The sequence below is a fragment of the Cryptotermes secundus genome, unplaced genomic scaffold, assembly GCF_002891405.2.
Source record: "Cryptotermes secundus unplaced genomic scaffold, Csec_1.0 scaffold1, whole genome shotgun sequence".
NCBI classification, from domain to species: domain Eukaryota; kingdom Metazoa; phylum Arthropoda; class Insecta; order Blattodea; family Kalotermitidae; genus Cryptotermes; species Cryptotermes secundus.
In genome coordinates this window covers 615,837-641,316 of record NW_019738952.1, presented here as the reverse complement: position 1 = coordinate 641,316, position 25,480 = coordinate 615,837, and the positions used below count along the sequence as shown (strand labels likewise).

The following is a 25,480-nucleotide window of genomic DNA, read 5'->3' as shown; positions in this document are numbered from 1 at the left end:
CGTTACGCATGGTGTCGGAAATACATCTAATTTTTGGAACAGTGTGTGTTGTAGAGAAAATTAAGTTGATTGGCAGTGTCCAAAATAATAGTCTTATATATTATTGAACACTTTCTGCATCGAAATATTTCGAGTCATTTTATCGCATTTCCTTCATTTTCTCCTACTTTTCATCTTGCCTTTTTCCTTTTCGTTTTCTGTTTCTGTCTTGAAGATTACCATCCGTTATGTGACACGCTGTAGTCAGAGGAACCTGCTCCTTCCGTCCTCATCGTGGTCGAAGAGTAAATCGGGCAAGCAGCAATGAGGAGCCTGAGGTCCAGTGATTCAGGCTAACTCTTTCTAAGGGACCCAACAGAGTAGGTGTCTTCCCTCACCTGAGGACGGAAACAGTTCCAGTTTCCGAAACGTCGTGTTTTTCTTAGTTATTTAGAATCCGGACGATGGACAAAGTCCGAAAACCCAGTATTTCTATACGATAAACTTAGTTGCTCTGTAGGGCCAGAGTACACGGTTGTTACACTTCTTCTTGCTCCTATTGGCTGTCTCTGGGCTCCTTCGCAGGTCTGTAACTGATTCAGGCTTACTGCTTAGTTCGTGATGTTGCTTGCTTCGCTTTCTCTTCGACCCACAAAATGGAAGGAGTACGTTTTTTCTGAATCGACCATGAAGTTCTACCGAATACATGTCACATCCCACAAGGTGATATTACGTACAGTCGCCATTGTGAAATTATCAGCTGGATCGTAACTCATTTTTTCCTTCATATAACGTTTCTTCTCGTCTGCGTTTTATTTTTTATCGTCTTTCCTTCCCTCTTTCCTGTTCCTCTTTCCTTTTCCTTCAATATGTCATGATACATGTACAATATACAACCAGATCACAGCGCCAGCGCGGTCTAAGCATGAACCATCTCCTTTCGTTCGAACTCTGGGATCGTGGGTCTGAATCCTACTCGAGCCATTGATGTCTGTGTGCGTTTATTCCGTGTGTAGGTAGCGGCCTTGCGACTGACTGATCCCCTGTCAAAGGAGTCCTACAGACTGTATAGGTTAAGAAACTGAAAAAGCGGCCAAGGTCCACAAGGGCTGTAGATCTATAGATAGATATGCAATACACAAAGCACCCGTTCGTCTCTTTTTCACGTAAAGCGCACCCCTATTCAAACCCTTCAGTTTATGTTTGGAGAAGTAGAAGAATCGCAGTTTAAGAGCTCGATTGCGGTTCTAACTGCCGTAAAATGCGGGTCCATGATGTTACAATTTTAGTATTAAAGTAAGTAAAAAAAAAAGTAAACGTATCCCTGTAACAGGCCATGGAGGCCCATGGGGTTGTGAGATTTTGAGGTTCCCACATTTTCTAGACAGTCGGCTCATAGATGGCGGCAAGGTTGTCAGCCCTTACCCCCGACCGCCTTTACCCCCAAGAATATTCCTGGTACTCATTACTGTTAGAGGCTGAGTCGACCCAAGGGACATAATGCGGCTGGAAAGATTATACCATTTGAAAAAAAAATCCAGTTACCTCATCGGGACTTGAACCCGCGACCTTTAGGCTTCATTTTGTAAATATAACGACAACCACAAAATTCTGTTGTCTTCCACCGGCGTGTGTTGGGCATCGGAGACCGCTGTTGTGGACCACCAACAGGCATGTGACGTCAGATGGCTTCCAGTAGCGTGCTTGTCATACCGAGTGTAATATTTTCTGAGCAGACACACGACGCAGGATGACGACTTCCGCCCTTATGTCATTATTATCATACTGTATTTGCTATCGATCCAGTACGGTTCAGATATCACTGGTCGGGTGAAGAAACCGAAGTGCAGACAGATATGATTACGGCGTACATTTCCTCTTCCCTTTCAGAAAGAATAAAAAATAAGAGCTCCGTGATTTTAGTCCGCAAGCGAACTATATCGACCGAGCGACCGCCGCTGGTCGGCGAAGTTAGTGCAACTTTAGCGGATAGAGGGTATCGCGTGGTCAGCGCAGGGGATTCCCACAGCCGTTAATCTCTGTTTTCTATACCGGAGTTGGTAGTAGGAAGTCACGTGTAATTCAAAGAGGTCGTTGGTGCCGTGCCGCTCTTTTGAGTGTTCATGCTCCAGCCGAAGATAAAACATGATATAAGTAAAGTTCGGTCATGAACCGGAGCACGTATTCGATCAGTTTCCTTCGTGCGATTAGGTCTCGTTAATAGAATTCAGTGCACAATTAAGGAGTGAAAGCAAGTTAAAACTGACAATTAAGGATTGGACTTTAATGAAATTAATAATGATAATGACAACTATAAAAATAGGCGATTAGAACAGTAAATGGTGTTGAGTATTGTGTGCGCAGATGTGCCGCCTTGGTATCCGGTATAAGTTCATCGACGTTTCGGAGGAACTCTCTGCCTCCAACTTCAGGGTCCGAGAGTAAGACAAGCACGCAAACAGCAAGCATACTCTGCTCGCTCACGTTGCCCGGTATTGATTCATTATAATGTAAGAAAAAATTAGCTGTGTGTGTGTGTGTGTGTGTGTTTTTTTTCCCCTCGCATTAATGGAAGAAGAAATCGTGGATGCTGGAGAGCGAACTTCTGAGGAGAATATTTACATCGAAGGGAGAAGACGACGGATCGATGTGGTCGCTTAATGAAGAGCTCCATAACCTCTACTCTCCTTTCCCATTAGGTTTATAAAATATGATTTTGAAAATCATTAATCAAGCGCATTATGTGGGCGACAAATGTGATACGTAGGGGTAGGTAAGAAATATAGACTGCCACTACAAAAGTTTCCTCGAAGAATCTCAAAATAGGGACCACTTTCGAGATGTGTGCTTACATTGAATAATATTAAAATTGATCGTAGAAGAATTCGTTGTGATAGGATTAAGTGCACTCACTCGACACTCGATAGGCTTCAGCGGCGGGATCCTCTGAGTGTGGTAGTGGATCCTCAGCTTAAAATCTGCATATTTTTGACCAGATGAATTGGCGTGAAATATTTGTCGCGTATACAACCAAGTATGCCAAGGACCCTGAGAGCTATACCAGCGGTAGCGTAGCTACTGGCAGGGCCTCCCTTGCTGGACAGGTCAAAGGGTAGGCATCAGACGAAGAGAGACACCGAAAATTGATGCCGGAAGCAGCGTCATCAGCGGCGACTTGAAGCACAGAGAAAATGATGCTCGAGATGGTTCAAGTTCGTATAGCAACAGGCGTGACCAGAGTGGTTTGAACGGCTGTTGTACTGCGATGTGGAAAGCAAATGGAAAAACTACCACATTATCACTATTCCTGGATAGTCTCTTTCCAAAAACAGAAGATCGCATTAAGTGGAGAAACTGTTTTGGAAGAGGCTGTGGACCTGTCATCTGACAGATTACTGATGAATGAATGAATGAATTAACAATTAACATTTGAAAGAATATTTTGCACCATGGACCTAGTTTCTTAGTTTAATTAAATAGTCACTGAAATTGGTCTCCCCTCACTCATGCGCAGTAGAACAGTGTTAGTTTGTTTCTTGGCGCTGCAGACATTTTGACACCCCTGTTATGTTTGGGATTTAATAATTCTGCTGTTTTTGCCAGAGATGTTGGTGTACTTTTGTGGAGCCAACGTAACATAATGCTTTATTGTTTAATATAACCGTAACACGGAACATGTTTAAGTTAGCACTGTAGATAGAGCTGTATCTGAAAGCAGAGAGAGGAATATTAACACTTGTACCAACTGTTTACATGCTGTGTTTGTTTAGCGCTCTTATGCAGTTGTAATGTGCGAAAGAAATACCTTGTATCGGTGTTACGTCACACGACATTTACATATGTATCTGTCTTAATTCCTGTTAAACATCATTTAACGTAACTATAAAATGAAATTCTCTTCCATATAAATATAATCTTTGGAACTGTATACTTACTTACCCACTCATGGAGCTGAGCCCTTCTTGAGAAGCCGCCAATTGTGCAGCTACTCAAGAATTTCCCAGCATTTTATGGAACCTGAAGGTTCATTACCTTGAAGAAAGTCGTCTTCTGGGATCTGGCGCCGTATATTATTGGTTTTAACCGACGTTTCGGAGGAACATCGGTTAAAACCAAGAATACACGGCGCCAGATCCCAGAAGACGACTTTCTTCATAGTCATCGCCGTGAAAACCTCAAAACTTACGTTCAATACCTTGTTCACAAGAGCCCTCCACTGGTCCATATTCTGACCCAGATGAATCCAATGGAACTGTGTAGCAAAAAAAATTATATATAATAAAGCTATCACACAGGGAACCGAATTTGAATATTTACGATTTCTCGCATGAGAACATACAAAAGATGCAGGGATAGAATTAAAATCTTAGAAGAAAATCAGTGGCATTATTAAGACAAATTCTACGAGTTTCTTGCCAGTTTCATTTGCTGTATGTTGATGAACATGCTATGTATCATTCACTTTATTTATTTTTTGTTTGTTTGCAGATGCATCATCCAATACAGATGAAACCAGCCGACAGTGAAAACAGAAATGGTGAGTAGTCCACTTCATACCTACAAGGACCTGGCGTTTTCTAGGTCTCCCTTAGCTCAGCTTCCAAGTCAGATGCTGGGGTCCATTTTGTATATTTGACTGGTCCTTATACTGCCCACGAATGAAGACACGGACGTTACCCACTTTGCCCTGACACTGCAGTCTTGCATTTGCATCCTAGCAGGATTCTCAGATGATTTGACTGTAAACAGACGGGACACACAGGACAGATGCGGGAATTATAACATTCAGGGACGCTGTTTACCCATTGTGAGAGATTAGATAAAAATGAATACTGAAATTTGTGAGAAACGTGAGACCTGTAATATTAGTAGTACACATGAATAGTTCATGTAGAGATAAGAGTTTGGAAGGCCGCGTCAGTAGAGCTGATGAACACCAGCGGTAGAAGAAAGCACGGAATTGTAAACAAACATAGCGAAGGGTAACAAGGGAACAGGTGATGTTAGACGATGTTTAGTACATGTAGGAATAGTTGAAAAGACTGTATAGTAGGAGATGGAACTGCATAATGAGGAGCTTCATAACTTGTACTCTTCTCCGAGTATAATTAGAATTATCAAGTCAAGAAGGATGAGATGGGTAGGGCATGTAGTACTAATGGTGGAGAGGAGAAATGCATATAGAATATTGGTGGAAAGGCCAGAAGGAAAGAGACCAGTAGGAAGACAAAGATGTAGGTGGGCGGACACTACTAAGTTGGATAAGATGAAATATTATGGACGGGCTCTTGTGAACACGGTAGTGAACCTTCGGGTTCCGTAAAATTCTGGTAAGTTCTTGAGTAGCTGCAGAATTGGCGGCTTCTCAGGAAGGGCTCGTCTCCATATAGTGGGTTAGTGTAGTAGTGTAGTAGGCGAAGTTATAAAGAAATTATATAAATATGAAGATTGATAATTTAAAGAAAGACGCAAAAACTCGTGGAAGGATTTGCTACATACAGGAAGAGGCAGAAAGACAGTCCACGTAGATTATATAAAGACAAGCGGCGGAAATTACATGGCAGAAGAAACCTGTAGTAATTTTTTTTATTGCTAGTGGGGTGGGACTAAGTCCCTTGTACTGCGGCCACTTCTGGCCTATTGTACCAGCCCCAGATGATAGGTGAGGTTGATTGTGGAGCAGTTGGTGGAATGAAGATTGGCAGGGGAAACCAAAGTACTCGGAGAAAACCTGCCCCAGCGGCACTTTGTCCACCACAAATCTCACTTGACCAGACCCGGGATCGAACCCGGGCCGCCGCGGTGGGAAGCCAGCGACTAACCGCTTGAGCTATGGCGCGGCCCTAACCTGTAGTAAAATGGAGACGGATGAAATACACAGTTCATATTAAGTGTCAGTTAGCATGGTGCATAACAAAAGTTATACATAAAATATTGATTAAAACTGAAAATATGATGGTGAAATTTCTTAGGATGTAATCATGTAGTAACATGACGTCATATGAATCGATTGAAAGAATTAATTCTTTTTCTTTTGTTTGTGGGAATACGCGGCTCGCATTCAATATTATGACGTAGGATCGCTTGTTTCTCACCATTGTTTTACGGAGCAGCAACCGTCCTGAGTTGTAACCAAAAGTTTTCAACATGACGCATGTTCTCGAATAGTTTAAATGTATAACGTAGCTTTCCTGAAAGGGCCATTTGCTGGCAATAGCTCTGTTTGAAATCAATATATTGACATCTAAACTTTCAATTATATCCCTCCCTCTTACCCTTTTAGATCTGGAATATGCAAGCCCCCGATACTCAGCATGTCTCGTTAATACCAACCGTGCGGCAACAAAACCCACTTGTTCGGCTTTGTTCTTCAACCTTCACGCGAAAGGTTTTGTTTCTGTAAAGCATTCTGGCATTGCTTTTGTGAATTACTTATTTTGCGCTTTCCTCGTTTTTGACCAGTTTTTTTTTTCGATTTCGTTTTTTGTTTCATTCGTCATCTGAATGCTGAATTGTTACCACGCGAACTAAACGCATGTTCTGTCTGTTAAGTTGGGACCAGAGTATCCAGTTACTCCCACTGTTTATTCTTCTGTCAGTTCTTATTCAGATAAGGGAATTGGTTTTAAAATGTCAATAAAATTTACTTGGTTCGAATTCATGTGCCACCTAAGTGGAAAATAAAATTGAAATGGAGATTCATTCCACAGTTTATAAACCAGCAGAGTTATAGTTGGGAACTAAACCCTAGGTCCATGCACAAACGGGCACCCCCAATTTGTCATAAAATGTAAAGTTGATGACACTTCAGAGTAATGTCACATAAAAAGGTAAAAGCTATCCTTATAACAGGCCGTGGAGACCCGTAGGATTGTGAGACTTCGAGGCTCCCACATTTTACAGACAATCGGCTCAGATGGCGGTGAGGTCAGCCTTACTCGCCGGCCGCCCATTACCCACAAGAATATTCATGGTACTCATTTTTGTCATAGGCTGAGCCGACCCAAGGGCCATAGTGCGGCTTGAAGGATTAGATCAATTGAAAAATACAACGACCTCATCGAGGATAGAACCCACGACCTCCCGGCTTGTAGCATAAAACCTAGAATGGAAAAGTTGCACGTACTGTTTGCTATAGGGGGCACTTGGTAGCGTAGTTGGTTGAGGCACTATGCTACAATATGGTTGGTCTCGGAATCGAATCCCGATGAGGTGGATTTTTTTCAATTTAGCTAGTCCTTCCAGCCGCACTGTAGTCCTGGGACGACTCGGCCTCTAACAGAAATAAGTACCAGGAATACTCCTGGGGGAAAGGACGACCGGCGCGTAAGACTGACCTTACCGCCATCTGTGAGCCGATTGTATAGAAGATTTGGTGCCTCGGCTTCTCACAACCCTATTGACCACCAGGGCCTGTTACAGGGTTAGCTTTACCTTGTACATTTTGCCATATTACAGACTCGTATTGGAAACCATGCGTTAATCTATACGAATGGTCGCGCCTTAATCAGTTTTCCGGCGTCCTTTAATACACGGTTGTCGACATACATAAATTTGGGTGTGTGTGAGCCCACGAAATTTGTATTTAGTGCCTGACGTGTAATGCAGTGCTGGTCAAAACTTGCACAACTTGTACAGCCGACTCCCAAACTGAATGAAGCACATCGTGGAGTTCTCTTTATTCTGATGGGATCTTCAAATGTTATTTTACACATGCCGAGGTCAGAATCTTGACCCTGCTGTCTCTGTCAATGACTGAGTTAGAGTCGACTGATTGAGCTGTTCGTGCTTAATTAATGACTTGTCCGACCAAACTGAAGTACGTGTTACCGCAATTCTGTCATCCCCCACCCACGGAAAAAGTGCAGTTAAGTCAAACAGTATTTTATTAGCACAGAGACATTGAAGTTATCTAATAAAATTGTTTCATATTTTTACTCGTGTTTTTATTGCGCTCACTAAATTTTGTCCACTGGAATGCCGTGTGCAGTAACCTATTGACATAGAGCCCCCTTTGTCTGATGAACATATATATGCTTCCATTTTATGTGTAGTTTCGCTTGCAGACATTTGAACTGGGCTGATGTGTAGCGGAAATTGTTTGAAACTTACGTAGCAGGTCTGGTGTGCCTGGACTACCAGTCAATATACACTACCTGCTGCACTCTAATTAATTGGCATTTGATTAAATTCTAGGTTGAGTGTGGTTTCCTCTTTGTGTATGCTGCTGTNGTGCAGGCTATTGGGTAGAAGGAAAGAGAGCAGAAAGAGAGGGCACGGAGTTTGAGAAGGGGATGATAGTGCACAAAGAAGATACTAATAATTGGGGGTGAGAGAGGTGGGTCAAATTAAAATATTGTACAAGTAACTTCAGTGAAGATGAATCCTTAGCCGGGGAGGAAAGGGGTTTCCTGGTAGTTTGACTGTCAGGAAATATTTTAATTTGAGAAAGTGATGAAAGGAAAGAGGGTGGGAGTGCAACCTTTTTGGACTATAATAACAAGCTTTCAAAACATACAAAGCATCAACCCTTCTAGCTGTGCTCTTGTAGCGGGTAACTTGGTTCTGAGAGCGGATGTAGGTTGACAGGGAGAAGTGTGGACGAAGTTAAATTGCGAAACAATTCGGTGAAGAATGGATAATTTTACATTATGCACCCCAGGGGAGCGTCAGACTTGACACGACGGCTGCTCTCTCGCATTACATGCAAATTTCACGGGTTTGTTGCTTATAAATTATTGAATTTTGATGACATGGGAGAGGGAGCGTTGCGTCTCGAGGTTCATCTGATAACGCTTTGTTACATGTGGCGCTTAGCCTTCGGGCAGCACTCCACAGTTTACTGGGAAGTCTGACTGACTTTATATTGACTTTTAAGGCTTGAAGTTAATCTCACTGGTACTTAACAATATCAGTTTTTGCTTCTGAGAAACACACCGTGTTTCTGTTAAGAAAAAGAAGAGGTCGGTTACTGCTTTTTTTTTTTTCCTTGGCACCGCAGCCCCAGCGGGCCTAGGCCTACCTCGATGAACTTCTTCGTTCACTTCGGTTTTTCTAGATCTTACATATTCGGTAGGACTCCTTGGGCGGGTGATCAGCTCGTCGCAAGGCCTCTACCTGTACACAAACACAGAAAAACGCACACACACAAACTACACATCCATGCCGTGAGTGGGATTCGAACCCACGATCCCGGTTTCCAAGCGAGCGAAGGCGGTACATGCCTTACACCGCTCGGCTACCGTGACCGGCCGGTTACTGCTTAGGTATACGAAAACATGACAATATACTGGGGTGTTTTCTCCTAATTTTAAAGAAAGTGATATATGTACTCGTAATTACACTGCGCTTTGGGTTAGCCAAATGTTACCTATGCGTGTGTGCTGACTGAGCGCAGTTCAAATGCACTGTGTGAGGATTTCGGCTGCATAACTGCTTCGTCGGCTGTATAACACACTGTCCACTTCGACGGCTGCATAACCCACTGTCCACTTCAACGGCTGCGTAACCCATTGTCTACAGTACTTCGACGGCTGCATAACCCACTGTCTACAGTACTTCGGCGGCTGCGTAACCCACTGTCTACAGTACTTCGGCGGCTGCGTAACCCACTGTCTACGTTGCCGGTTACACTGTATAGCCCGTCTACTTGGTCGGGTGTGTAACTCACTCTGTGTTTGGTAGCAAGTAATGTGATTATAAACACAAAAGAGTGACACTCGTATCATATTGGACATTGCCTGTTGCCTCCAGTATGTCTGATATTCCCAACGTTTCGGGAGTTGACTGTGCTTCTGTCTTCACATCATCTTTTGGCATGATACTGATAGATTTTTTTTTATCTTGATGTTACCTCGGTTATGTTGTCGACAGACGTACATAACGTTTCAGTATCTATTGCATTGTTTGTTCCGGTTGATTTCCCGTGACATTTTGAATTTAAATGCGCCCTGCAATTCAGGAATTATTCCCTTAATCTGGTGATGATCATTTTACATGGACACTTTCAGAATAGCTTTTTATGATTCTTAATAGTTTGCTTGCAATATTTATCACTTGTATGGCCTACTTATTCTTAAAATACTCTTTATTATTTTTATCACCTGTAAAGTTTATTACAAAAAATATTTTGTAAATGAAGATTGTAATAAGTTATGAGTAACGTGGCTCCTTTTCTTCCTTACAATCATAAGCACATATCAGTATACATACGCGCACACATAATGCATGTGTGTATAATACGGTTTGTCATGCTACATTGTGTACCGTCAGATATTTTCGCCGCGTAAAGAGGCTCAAGGAGCAGTGTTACATTGTCCCCCACACTCTATGCCTTTACGTGCCCGTCCCCCTAGGCAACAGAGGCGGTGGTTTGATACCAGAATGATTCATGGTAATTCTAAGTATCCCTTACGACATTTCCTGCTGTAACTTTTATTCTGGTTTGGTCCACAGTGAAAGAACGTTCTGCTCACTCATTGCAGTTATTTACGAGAACCGTTCAAGTTCGTGTACGATTCCTATGGGAAGAGTGCATATTACCTTACAGTACACTAAACCACTATTTACACAAAATAGTGGCGTGTAGACCCCTTGCTAAGCAGTTACTCTGAAAACAGCGGCCGTTGCTAGGTAACGTCCGCAACATGCACGCAAGAATGAAACAACGGGGTTATGCAACCCGTTTGTTAGCAGCGTTCGGCAAACACGTTTCCGCTGCAACTGACACCAACACAACAGTATAACGGTGTTTCCTGTGTAGTCCGTGCCGAGGTATGCCGAGACGTGGACCCCCACAAAGAGAAACGGAAACCAAATCCAAGCAGTGACTATGAAAATCTTTAGAAGTATCAAAATAAAAACGCAAAGGGGAAGGAATTAAAATAGAGTTTTTTGAAAGGAAAATAGAGGATATACTTGGAGATCATCAGTTTGGATTTAGAAGAGGAAAAGGAACCAGGGATGCAATTGGGATGATGACAATTATAGCAGAACGAACTGGAGATAGATGAAGAACTGTGTGTTTGCTTTATAGACTGGCAGAAGGCATTTGACCGTGTAAACTGGACCAAATTAATGCAGATCCTAAAGGAAACAGATATCGAATGGCGCGAAAGAAGATTGATTAGCAAATTGTACATGGATCACAAAGTTAGAGTACGACTGGACAGAGGGGAGACAAGAAGTATGAAGATTGGAAGAGGAGTTCGACAAGGATGCTGTTTATCACCAATTTTGTTCAACTTGTACAGCGAATGCCTTACCAAGGAAGCTCTGGATGGGCTCGGAGACTTCAAATTAGGAGGGCAAATTATTCAAACTGTGAAATATGCAGATGACGTTGTGTTAATAGCTAAGGAAGAAACTGTGCTACAGGGTATGATTGATAGACTAATCGAAATTGGAAGGTGCTATGGCATGGAAATGAATGTGGGAAAAAAAAAGCAAAGTAATGAAAATTTCGAGACAACCAACCCAAGTCACAATAAAGATAGACCAAAAACAACTGGAGAATGTGAAATGTTTTAAATATTTGGGTAGCTTGTTAACAGATGATGGAAGGTGTACTTGTGAAATTAAATCTAGGATTGCCATGGCAAAAGCTGCATTTATCAAGAGGAAGAATCTTTTTACCAACAAATTGGACTTAAATCTGAGAAAGAAACTAGTGAAATGCTACATTTGGAGCATAGCTTTGTATGCGGGTGAAACTTTGACACTTAGGGCAGTAGATCAGAAACACCTGGAAAGCTTTGAAATGTGGTGTTGGAGAAGGATGGAGAAGATCAGTTGGACCGATTATGTGGGAAATGAAGAAGTGTTATTTAGAGTCAGTGAGCAGAGGAATATCCTACACGAATTTGATTTGTTTCATTTTGGTCCGTCACCCTAACAGTTACAGTTATAAAAGACAAGTCCGTCCAGTGTGGCTGAGAAAACTGAAATAGTCACACTGGACGGACTTGCCTTTTATAATTGATCCTACACGAAATAAGAAAACGGAAGGGTAATTGGATTGGTCATATCTTACGCAGTAACTGCCTTCTAAAAGAAGTTATTGAAGGAAAGATAGAGGGGCGGATAGAAGTGACCAGAAGACGAGGAAGAAGACGTAAGAAGATGCTGGATGACCTTGGGGACAGAAGAGGATACTGTCATTTGAAGGAGAAAGCTCTAGATCGCATTAAGTGGAGGAACTGTTTTGGAAGAGACTGTGGACCTGTCGTCTGACAGATTACTGATGAATGAATGAATGAATATGCAGGCCACTGTATTCTGGACAGGCGATGTTTCACGTGGTGGTAAGTTGTATACATGTACATAAATTTAGTGTGAAGCTGCAGTATGGAGCTTCTGCCTGCATTTTGAAATGTTTTTTGGGCTCCCGTCGGATGTTAATGCTTTCTTATCTACAATGCAGGAAGTGTGTTTATCATGAAACCAAAACAAACAACAGTCTAGACAATACAGAACACGACACCCATCTCCTTTCGAAAGAATTTCTGTCCTTAGCTGTCAGCAAGAAAACAAATCACCTCGGTGCTTAAGGAGCGTAAGGGGATCCGGTGATCAATTGAGTGAACAGGAGAATTCCACTGACACCACTGCAAGATTTGCTATCATGGAGCATCTGGCCACGTCCAGCCCTGTGTTCACGTTTCCGACTCTCAGGCACTTGATTCTGAGAACTATTATAGTATCTCATATCTCGGGTAATGGGCAGCTTTACCAAAACCCGCCATTATGCACAATCTTGGATCAGCTTTAGCCATACAGTCTACAGATCCGGTATTTATGTTATCTTCCAATCCTGTTCGTTGCTTGTGAGTTATTTAATTCTTGGCGTAAAACATCGGTCAGTCAGTCAATGAGTTGGTCATTCCATCATCTAGCCAGCCAATGAATTAATGAGCGAGTCAATAAGCCAAGTTAGTTAATCGGTAATGTTGTATTTTAGCGTCCTGTTGCACTGATTTTCGTCCATGATATATATACAATGTGGATGCACTGCAAGACGGACACTGTATATATATTATAGTTAATCGGTGTTAGTCAATCTTCAGTCAGTTAAATCAGAGAGGGAGCCGTTTTAGTTAGTCAGCCGATCACAGTGGCCGCGCGGTCAAAGGCATTAAGCATCATCGCCCGCTCGAACACTGGGGTCATGGGCTCGAATTCCACTCGAGGCGTGGATGTCTGTGTGCGTTTATTCTGTGTTTTTGTTCTGTGTCTAGGTAGCGGGCTTGCAACGGGCTGATCCCCCGTCCAAGGAGTCCTTTCGACTGTGTATAGGATTAAGAAAATGAAAAAGTGGCTAAGAGCCAAAGGGCTGTAGAGCCATGGGGGTTGGGGGAAAGAAAAGCTAACGAATATGTACGTAGTGAGTAATTCAGTCGATCAGTCACTCAGCGAGGGAGTGAGTTATACGTCAGTCATCCAGTCTGTAAGTTAGTTAATTAGTTCTTATTTTAATAGCCTTCAATTCAGTCAGTGAGATGGTCGTTTATGCAGCCAGCCATCGAATTAGTGAGCGTGTCACTCAGCGAGTTAGTTACTCAGTCTGTTAATCATTTATAAAGTTAATTCGTTCAGTCGGTAAGTCATTTAGTCATTGTTGCGTAGCTCTCAGTCAAGCGGTTCAGTCTACAAGTCACCAAGTTCGTTAGGAAACGGGCGCCTTAGTGTGTTTTAAATTCTCAAATTCCAAGTAGGAGGGAGCTCGTTAAGTTGTGCTGTCATTTGACAAGTTATCATGCAACTTTCATCTCGGAATTTGTGACAGCCATGCAGTAGCGTGTGGCGTTGTGTTCCGTGTGGCTGTTATGCGTCCGAGTAATCGAATCTTTAAATAATATCTGAACCTGGCGCTGGGGAGCCATCCGTACGCATTGGAAATCGATACACACTGTTCTGTACCTTAGCGCGAAATTACCCAAAACACGGAACTTGTGGTATCTTGAAATATTTCGCGGGTAGCCTTTAGGTGGGACGAAGTAATCGCTCCAAGTTAGACCGCAGGAACATCCAAGATAAGCTGTAATCGCAAGCAGATTCTGTGGGCGCTGATTGTATGGTATTCTCGCGTGTTTTGCGACTATAAATGGGGTTTGGATAGGTGAATAGACTTATTGACCACTTACTGATCGTAACTACAAATAATTATTACACTATTGCTGATTTTCACACTAAAAATCACTCCAGCCTGAGTCTTCCAAGTCTGCTCTCTCTAGTAGTTGCTTGGTAACAGGTCTCAACAATGGCCACTCCGCCGCAAAGTCTTCACTAGGCGTCTCCTGGTAACGAATCTTAGTGGTGGAGATTCTTCAGTTTCCGTTGTCCGCTGCTTAACACTCCACAGCTGAACACCCAGCTCAAGTGAAAGTCAAAAGTCAGTCAGTCAGTCTTGGTGTCGAGCCCCGATATTTATTACTGTTTGACAGTTACGGTCTTGTTTTTGTGGGGCGGCCTCTCCGACGAGAAGACGGGTCTGTCTTTTGTCAGAGTCATTGTCTGGAATAGTCAGTCATTTGTCATAATAAGGGATATTTGCATTTCCATGTTAACAAATGTATATAAAATATATACAGGGTCTCTGTCAGTCCAATCTCAGTAGATTATATTATGCCCAATTTCTAGTAGCTTCCGCTACAACGGCGGTCTGGTCTCTTGAACGGTCGTATGCTTGACCGCTGCCAGTTTAAGTCTTCTATACTTTCTATGTCGGGCTTGGCCTTGTCCAATTTTGCGAACATGATTTTGTATGATTTCTGCTTGTTGCCTACATAAGTTTGTTATATATTCATATGAACTCCCAACTGTTATTCGCTTCTCGTTACATAATTCGTGTCGGATCTCACGGAAACACGTGTCACGTGTCAAGAATGCGTATTCATTGGCCCTTTGCCTAGCAGTGAAATAGAAATAGAATCCACATATTTTATGAGACATTTTCATTATTAAAACCACGACACATTTGTTCGCAATTTTAGTTATAAGAAATAAGAACAAAAAATAATCATCTAATTTTTGTATTTCTAGTGGGGTGTGACTAAGTCCCTTGTACTGCGGCCACTTCTGGCCTATTGTACCAGCCCCAGGTGATAGGTGAGGGTGATTGTGGAGCAATTGGTGGAATGAAGATTGGCAGGAGAAACCGAAGTACTCGGAGAAAACGTGCCCCAGCGCCATTTTGTCTACCACAAATCCCACTTGACCAGACCCCGGGATCGAACCCGGGCCAACCCGGTGGGAAGCCAGCGGCTAACCGCTTGAGCTATGGCGCGGCCACAGTCGTAATCTAGATCTGTTGAGACTGACAGGGGCCTCGAAATTTCATGCCCCTGGGCCCCCCCGCAAGTGTAAATTCGGCCCTGGTTCCCATAACGCTGTATCTTAAGAAAGAAACCTTGGATACAGTGAAGCGGCTTTTTGTAGTTTGTGAATTATTTAGTCTCGTTCGGGACCGTACTCTTTACAGACGAATGGAATTAAATTCAGTTTAAGGAGCCGTTTTCAGGACAGTTTTCTTCATTTTGCGTTTCGGCGTTCATATAATGAGCTGTTAATATTTAATTTGTAGGGAAACGGTGCAGTGTGGCATAAATTGTCCTATTTGTCTTCGGATTCACACCGTCACGCATGCGCTGAATTATAAATAAGTGAGCTGTACTCCAATAGGGCCCCTACCCCACGTTTTGTGCTTTGAGATATCTGCTTGAATCTCTGGCGAATGCAGCAGCTGTACATTCAGGTTCTATTTATTTTGTGGAATTCGGTAATTTCCCCATTACTGGCAATTCTCAGGTGCTGTAATTAGCACGAAGTTTTGTAGAATTTGAGATTCCGACAACGATGATTAGACTTCTATCTTCTGGGATATACTGCCGTACAGTAAGTTAATCAGCCGACGTTTCGGAGGCGACTCTGTCATCTGGGGCTGGTACCATAGGCCAGGGGTGGCCGCAGTACAAGGGACTTAGTCACACCCCACTAGCAATAAAAAAAAAGACAACTAACTCACTCACTGATTAGCCGGACAAGTCAAAAACATAGAAGCAAACTAAGTAGTTACTTCAATTTTTAATAGATAGGCAATTCAACAAATTAATGGCTGATTAACCATCTGAATGATTAATAGGTTTAATAATAGTAATTTAAAAGGAATAATAATTCAGTTTTATTTATTTGTCTGCTTGTTAACAGCAAGTATGCTATAAGAGGCGAACACTTGACAAACTATTTCCCAACTTTAACGGAACCCGAAGGTTCACAAGAACCCGCACACCTGAATCCTAACCTAAGCCAGATGATACCAGCACACATTTCTTGCCCTACTTCTTTTAAATTTAATAGGGGCTATGCTACAAGCCGGAAGGTCGCTGGTTCGAGTCCCGATGTGGTGGATTTTTTTTTTTAACCTAATCCTTCCAGCCGCAATATGGCCCTGGGGTCGACTCAGCCTCTAACAGAAATGAGTACCAGGAATTTAGTAAATAATTTTCCTGGGGAGTAAAGCGCGGTCGGCGCGTAAGGCTGACAACCTTACCGCCATCTTTGAGCCGATTGTCTAGATAATGTGGGACCCTCAACGTCCCACAACCCTATGGGCTTTCACGGCCTGCTACAGGGATAGCTTTACTTTTTTTTTTTTTTTTTACTTTTATAAGATGGCTTTCCCATCACCGCCCTGTCTCCCAAGTGGTCTCTTCCAGCAATCATTAATAAGAGCAATTCAGTGAAATTATTTGTGTACTTACTCAACAGCCCAAACGTCAGTTATAAAGCAAGAATGAGCAGAGACACAAATAAAACAAGCAGATATACATAAACAAAAACAGAAAAGGGCTGTGCATGTCATTTAGACAGTAACACTTCAAGTGGTGCAGTCATGCCAACTATGATGCAATAAATATATACGCGTATTAATTAATACTGAATATTATAACATTTTAATAACTAAAGCATACTTACTTGTGGAGCTGAGCCCTTCTTGAGAAGCCAAATCTGCAGCTACTTGTGAAATTTCCCAGCGTTTTATGGAACCCGAAGGTTCATTACCGCGTTCACAAGAGCCCTCAACTGATCCCTATCCTGAGCCAGATCAATCCAATCCATACCAGCATATCTAAGATCCATTTTAATATTGTCCTGCCACCTACGCATAAGCATAACAAGGAAAATGCGTGAAGTATGATGAAGAGAGAAAACTGCAGTTCCAAATACGTCAACGTCCCTACAAACAACTTCAGTAGCAGAAGCGCATCCAGGAAATTGCCGTTTTCAACTAAATGAGCAGGAACTCGAAAGCCAACAGTTTCCGAAACAGAAGGCCAGAATTTAAGACCAAGTTAGCGTGAATAAGACACAGTGTATCGAGGTGACACCTACTGTTACGTTTGGTGTGCAAGTTTAACTGCTCTTAAGTGACAGCATATCTCTTACGGACTTGTGAAGGGGGAAGAATTTGCGAAAAAAATGAATTGATACCAACGTAGGGTTATTTGCATGTAAAAATTAATTTTGATATTACAATCTCGCATAATGTGGCCACGACGCCCACAGTTGAAGTATTAACGAGGCGCTGGGCAGACAGAAACGCTCAACGAAAAACAATTTTGTGGAGTCGGACTATTTCAGGATAACCTCTACCATTGTTACGGAACCCAAAACTTCGCTACCAAAACCAGCGTCTCCACAGTGGAGGCCATTGTAGATAACTGCAGTGCACTTAACACGGTCACAGCCGATATAATTACAGTAGTAACAAGAAATTAGAGGCAGAACTTTCCTTCAAGCGCTCTCATACACACAGACTGTATGGGGTCACAAATGAATTACTTTACTTAACTTACTTACTCGTGGAGCTGAGCCTTTCTGGAGGAGCCGCAGATTCTGTAGCTACTCAAGAATTTCCCAGCAATTTATAGAACCCGAAGGTTCATTACCGTGTTCACAAAGCCCTCCACTGGTCCCTAAGCTAAGCCAGATAAATCCAATCCATACCATCCCATCCTATCCCTCTAAGATCCATTTTAAAATTGTTCACCCACCTACGCCTTGTTGGTCTTCCCAGTGGTCTCTTTCCTTCTGGCTTTCCCACCAATAGTTGTAACGATATAGTCGGTTCATGAACAGCCTATACAAGATGTATGGGTCAACAATAACAATACTATTGTTGCCGTTTCAGAAAGCAAACACAAAATTAATGGCCATTCATAACATAATCATTATATGAAACACTGCAGAATCACAAAATAAACCGATGTGCATTACCAAAAGTTCTCTCCCATAAATTATAATCATGTGCTCATATTAGAATTAAATTACATTTTCTCTTTTATGGGTACATATCATAGAATGCAATGAATACGATTTGCGAAACCGTGGACTAGGTTATGTTCACAGTTCACAGACTTTCGTTTAAACACTGAAAATACAAATTACGTTACTATGGCAATAAATGGTTTCATTTCAAAATTGTTTGTCCCTTACCTCTCCACTGTGTTGCCATTTCTGAAACTGGCAGTATCAAAAGCGAGGGGAGGAATGAAATACGTGGTAAGAAATTAGAGCGAGAAACAGAGAGAGAGAGAGGGAACTGGACAAAAGGAGGGGAAAACAAGGAAGAGAAATGAATGAAGGATATGATTTAGAAAATAAATGAGGGCAAATACACGAAAGGACTAAGAGAGGCAGCAGAAACAGAAAGAAGNTACCCTGAAGATGGAGGCGATACGTTCCTCCGAAACGTCGGTTAACACCACATATACACGGTGCCAAATCCCAGAAGACTGCTTTCTTCAGAAAGAAGTTAGTTGTTAGGTACGAATACTTAGGTCTGATTCGTTAGTTGTTTCTGCGTTTCACACCATTGATAACCAACCACATTTAATGGTATGGTAACCATACTGTCAAACTAATGGGTCATGGATCCAATTCGCTGACAATTCCCGCATTCCAGTGAACAAGCAAACTTCACAGTGAAGCCATGCAACATACAAGAGCGTCCAGTGAAGTAATTCGCGAGATTGGGTTCGGCTTTTAAGCTAAAAGCAAATTCGTGTTATTATTTCCTACTGGAGATGAGCAACTACTCTCCTTGCTGGCGACCACAATGTGACCGCATGCAAAGGGACACGACCCTTGACCCTGGGGATACCTCTTCATCATGAAACCTTGAAGTCCCCCCCACCCAGGACAATCAATTCAAATATAATCGCGTATGCCGGCATGTACTATTCTCAAGCAAGGACATCGAGTCCCTCAAATATAGAGAAGGGACGGTTTCCAAGGGTCAAAACGGCCACAACGTGAAGCAGACCATTACCTAATACTCTCCATTAGGGCCGTGCCGTTGCTCAGGCTGCTGTTCGCAGGATCCCCACTGCGGTGGACCGGGTTTGAGCGCAGGCCAGGTCATGTGGTGGACAAAGTGGCGCTGGGGCAGGTTTTCTCCGAATACTTCGGTTCCTCCTGCCAATTCTCATTCCACCGACTGCTTCACACTCATAATCATCACCTGGTACAATAAGCTAAACAGCGGCCGCCGTGCCCAGTGAACTGTCTCCCCCCCCCCCCCCCCCCCAACAGAAAAACTTAAAAAAATATTATATTCGCTCACTCATAGAGCTGAGCCTTTCTTGAGAAGCCGCCAGTTGTGCAGCTTCTGATGAACTTCACAGCATTTTACGGAACCCGAAAGCTCATTATCGTGTTCACAAGAGCCCTCCATTGGTCCCTATCCTGAGCCAGATCGATCCAGTCCATACCGTCCAACCCTATCGCCCTAAATTCCATTTTTTATACTGTCCACCCACCAAAGTCTTGGTCTTCCTAGTGGTCTCTTTCCTTCTGACTTTCCCACCATTCATTCCTCCATGCCCTACCCACTTCATCCTCCTTGACTTGATCATTCTAATTATACTTGGAGAAGAGTACAAGTTATGAAGCTCCTCATTATGCAGCTTTCTCCAACCTCCTGTCACTTCATCCCTCTTCGGTCCAAATATTCTCCTCAGCGCCCCGTTCTCAAACACCCTCAGTCTAAGCCACTTAATAAAGAAAACTACTCTCCGTTAAATAACTCCACGAAGCCAGTTGGTTCCCACGTTTCAGTTCTCCCAACTGTTCCTAAGTCGAGGCGTAATAACAGAAACGTCAACTGATACGGAAGCATCCCAAGACAAGCCTCACTGCAACCGAGTATTATGGACTTCGTTGTGACGTCAGAAGCATCGGGTACTAACTGCTTGGCTCTTTCCTCCCTCTCAGGGGCGTCCGACATATTCAAGCGTTCTGCTACTTTAAACACACAGCTTTTAATTAAAATGGTCGCGAAGACTCAGTTAGGGACATCCAGCTTGATACTTTTCTTTTTTTACGCCAACTGGCTCCAGTTCAACTCCTGTGTGAAATCAAGGATGTCTAACAAGTCCTTTCGAGACAGACGAGAGAAAGAGTAAAGTTAATTAAAAGTAATTGTTGTTCTTCATTACACGACCATGGTAAAGCACTGGGCTAGAGTAACACTGTCCGTAAGTTTCTGGATATTGGTATTAGGAGACGTAACGCTCGGGCTGCCTTTACTCCTGTGCCCAAATTACGCAACGGACGGAAAGATTATAAAACATCTCTTTCCACAAAACAATAAACAGTAAACCGTTTTCGACGGCCCCTCTGAAAATAAACTCCCAGCTTTGTGGTTGATAGACGTTTAATTCACAAACTCAAAATAAAAGACTGAGGACAGTACTTAAAATTTTGCTTTTATTTTCTGTATCGTTTCATTTTTGATATTGAGTTACTTTCCGTTTCACCTGACGACCGACCTCAAAGGCTTTACCACGCTGTCTATACTCAAACATGCACAGTTCGCAAACTTCGGTAAGTCTTGTAAGATTTGAGGTTTTCACGGCGGTGACTATGAAGAATGCCGTCTTCTGGGATGTGGCGCCGTGTGTCAGCCACCTGCTCACGATGGTTCCTCGCTCGCGGATTTTTCTACCCTGAAATTGGAGGCCATACATCCCTCCGAAACGTCGGTTCGCACCAGATCTACACAGTGCCACATCCCAGCAGGCGGCAGATCCAAATTTTCTTGACCTCGGCACTAGTCAGAGGTGAATTGTGAGCTTCACGCCCCCACCGCTTTAACCCTGGGTACACATTGGATGGGAGGCTGAGTGGGCCCCAGATCCGGTCTGGACGACGTGGAGAAAAGTCTTGACCCTACCGGGACTCGAACTTCCACCTCTTGGCCAGTCCAGCCCGTAGCCAGTCGCCATACCGACTGAGCTATCCTGGCTGCCACGGCAATGAAGTGTTCCACAATTGAAATCCGACGGCACCTAACATCAACCACTTAACGCAGGCCAGACTAACCTAACCCAACACCAAGTCACCATGCCGGGACCTATGACAATACGCGGAAAGAAAAACATGGTAGGAAAATGAGGCGGAGGGGCTTTGTGACAAGAGAATTTGGAAAGGCTTTGATGTTAAATGGCTCACACAAATTGGATAAGCCGAAGGAAGGATAAGCTGCTTGCCACTACATGCCGGCTCCGTTCAACCCGAATTTGTGAGCTAAGCAGACATCACCATTCCTGCTTGTCAGTTTGTCCCCCGATTTCTGTCGGTTTCTTCCCTCTGTCTTCGTAACGGAAAATACAACAATGTCTATTTCACTAGCTGTCTCTCTCTGGCCGCAAGTAAAGATCTGTGAAGCCCTAAATTCATTTTTATGAAATTACATATTAGGGATTCTGTATTTCAGCATCGCGTTGCAATTGTTCACCTTAACGTCCAGTATTTATCGTCCGTCAGCATTGCAACACTCAATTTTTAGTTTAACATTATACACTTTGACGCTACATGTTTCGGCCCAAAACGGCCATCTTCAGGTGACGTTCGTAACGAACTAAAGGAGTGTAGCTGTTTTAACACAATTTAATAAAACAATTGTAACATATCAAGATACCTGAAGATGGTCGTTTGGGGCCGAAACATGTAGTGTCAAGGTGTATAATGTTAAACTAAAAACTGAGTGGTGAATGGTAGAGTGTTGCAATATTGACGGACGATAAACAATGGACGTTAACATGTTAGGAATTTCACTATAACCTGTCAACACATCCCAGGTTTCTTTAGCTTAACTCGCTAAATATTTATCTAACACAAAAATCGTTCAAACAAACAAAATTTGTACAGGAAAATGAAACCCACATTTTGCGGTTGCTATATTTTAATTCCGGTCAAGAATTCTTACTTTTGCAATCGTCCAGACCGGCTCTGGGGTCCACCCAACCTACTATCCGAGGGGTACCAGGGGGTCCTTTATAGGGGTTATAGCGGGCGGGGCGTGAACCTGACCACTCACCTGCATATGGTGCCGAGGTCAAGAAAATGTGGATCTATACATCCACTCCCCCACACGCCTTCATGGCGTAGTGCTTAATTAGTTAAGCATATGGACAACTTTACCTTTTACATTTTAATTGCGCACATCTTACTGTTTTTGCTATAATTACGACAGAAGAGAGTTTCTGTGTATCGTCTCACAACCAGAGACCGGCAGAGCAGATTTCCATTAAATTTTATGTTAGAAAACCCGGTAGTCCGACTCGCCGGTTTTCTGCTATTTCTAAGACAGCATCACAAGTGGCATCCAAGAGACAATAGCACAGTTCGACAAGACTGATATTTCCTTTGTTCTTTCTTCCTCGTATATTTCTCCTTCTTCCCTTTGTAAGTCTGAACACCTACGACACAAGCTACATTGGGGCAATGGGGGGGGGGGCACTTAGATTTACCAGTCAGCGACGTCCATGTCCCTAAGGAATTCCAGTCAATGTTGAACGTATTATAATCTCCCTAATGGAGGTAAAGAGACCGGAGAGATGGACAGACCTGCCGAAATAACTGAAACAGAACTGAACGCAATGAAGGGACGGGAATGAGATGACAAAACACACACCACTACACAAAGGGCCACGTGATTGAACATTCACTACAAGCCACTGTTCAAATGAAGACAAAAGGATAAGGGACTACAATCTATACTTCGTTAGCAAAGTCTCATGTAGTACGACTGATATGTGTGTCTAATGGTATGTAATGTCGCGACGGTAGCCATAGTAACGTTATGAGTTTTCTTTAGGTACTAGCCAGCGCCGGACAAAAAGTAGTGCAACGTTTCTGAGATGGGCTCAGAGCTACGAAAAGATGTCACGCATCTTATCTGACACAGCAGGTAGGACCTACCATTTCGTGTCACGGGAGGGAGGAGACAGACAAGCCTTGGAAACAGCGTCTAGTTTCTTTACAACTCGAAAATTGTCTGTCACAATTATTATTTAATGTACTTTTGCATCAAATTGTAATGACTGCAAGTAATCGAAATTTGGTTGAGGAGGAAATTAAGAGGAGATTGAACTCGGGTAATGCTTGCTACCATTCAGTCCAGAACCTTTTGTCTTCTCGTCTGATGAATACAAACGTAAAAACTCGAAAATACAAAGCTATAATTTTGCCTGTGGTTCTGTGTGGGTATGAAACTTGGTCTCTGACATTAAGGGAGGAACATAGACTGAGGGTGTTGTGGAGAATATCTGGACCGAAGAGAGATGAAGTGACAGGAGATTGGAGAAAACTGCATTATGAGGAACTTCATAAGTTGTATATCATAACAAGTGTATCTAGAATGATAAAGTCAACGAGGATACAATGGGCAGGTCACGTAGGACGAATGGGGAGAACAGGAATACATTATAAGACATTGGTGGGGAAGCCAGAAGAGAAGGGGCCAATAGGAAGACCAAGACGCAGGTGGGTTGATATTAAAATGGATTTTAGAGAGTTAGGATAGGATGGTATGGATTGGATTGATCTGGTTCAGGATAGGGACCAGTGGATGGCTCTTTTGAACACGGTAATGAACCTTCGGGTTCCATAAAATTTTGGGAAGTTCCTGATTAGCTGCACAACTAGTGGCTTCTCAAGAAGGGCTCCACTCCATGAAGTTAGCTAGTATAACACCTGAAAGTAGGAATAACTGGATAAAATAAAGAAAGAGGCGCGGTTTCATATGCAGTGATCAAATAGTAACAGTGTAGAAAGGTTTAAAACGATCGTGCACTATTTTAGCTCACCTGGCCGGCCTGTGCAAGACGAAAATACTGACAACTAAGACCGAAGCTATGAGCCTCCATTAAAGTAATACAGAGAGTTGTTGGCCGGTTCATGGCTCTGCGCTTCACGGCGACCGGTGCGCTGCTTGCTGCGTGGCGCATACGAAATTTGCCGACGAATCAGCATGGCTGATAGCCGATAACGTTTCGAATGAAAGGAAGTAATTAACTTGTGGACCGCTTAACGGCAGTATTTCACGGCGATCAGAGCTGTTAATGCGTGGGTGTTTATGATTTGTCAGCAGTAGGCAGGAGTTACCAGTTCCGTTAGCCGCTTGTTTTCAGTTACAGTTAGTGAGCAGTGTGATACGGTGTACTTTAGAACAACGTGTATGTCTGTGTGCCACCTATGTAAACCACGGATCTGGCAGTAAACACTGCATTAGTTACGCGACTCGGCGAGGTAGGGCAACCAAACAATATTTATTAAAGAAATGGACGATTAACTCTTCATGCACCCATATAGGTCTATTTTTTATTGCTAGTGGGGTGGGACTAAGTCCCTTGTACTACGGCCACTTCTGGCCTATTGTACCAGCCCCAGATGATAGGTGAGGGTGATTGTGGAGCAATTGGTGGAATGAAGATTGGCAGGGGAAACCGAAGTACTCGGAGAAAACCTACCCCAGCGCCACTTTGTCCACCACAAATCCCACTTGACCAGACACGGGATCGAACCCGGGCCGCCGCGGTGGGAAGCCAGCGACTAACCGCTTGAGCTATGGCGCGGCCGAGTTGGTTAGTAGGCCAGCCAGCTAGGGAGTGGTTAAGGTGACCAGGTCACTCTGTCCGTTAGTTAAGTGTATAATGAATCACTTAGTTATTTGTTCAGTCAGTCAGTGATTTATTGAGATAAGCAGCTGGTCACTCCGTTGTCTAGTCCGTCGAGCAGTCAGTCAGCGACTGACAGTTGGCTCTTCCGCCAAAGCGAGCATTCATACTGCAGAACTTAGCAGGCTCTGATGTCGGTAGGCCTCAAGCCATCCTAGGTTAGAATGCGTACGACCACAGCCCCCCCTCCTCTTCGAACTGCCATCCTTTCAGTTTTAATACATGACGAAGATTCGAGCGTCTCTGCGACGCGTGCAGTATCATGTCCCCTTGTGTTGATAAAAGTCCCTGAGGCTGAAGCCACAGATATTTTTAATTAGCCGTGTACACCCTCGCTGTCTGCTGCAGAACCCTACAAGGTGCTTCAGAAACAGCTTCCTGTTTGTGTACGGCCTGCTGTAGTTCGTATTTCATTCGTGCATCATGTTTAACGAGCAGACTAACAGCTTCTGTATCTCTCGATTTTGTTTGAATTGTCACGT

At 43.2% G+C, this 25,480-nt stretch overlaps 1 protein-coding gene across 18 annotated transcripts in view; it reads left to right on the top strand.

Annotated features, from left to right (window-relative positions):
* LOC111871350 (CUGBP Elav-like family member 2) overlaps window positions 1–25,480 on the top strand; it is a 1,228,155-nt gene that overhangs the window by 952,144 nt on the left and 250,531 nt on the right. For all 18 annotated transcript variants that reach the window (XM_023864398.2, XM_023864392.2, XM_023864391.2 and 15 more), the window contains one exon: window positions 4,468–4,516. In XM_023864398.2, the coding sequence (XP_023720166.1) occupies window positions 4,468–4,516 (49 nt within the window). The remainder of the gene's footprint in view (window positions 1–4,467; window positions 4,517–25,480) is intronic.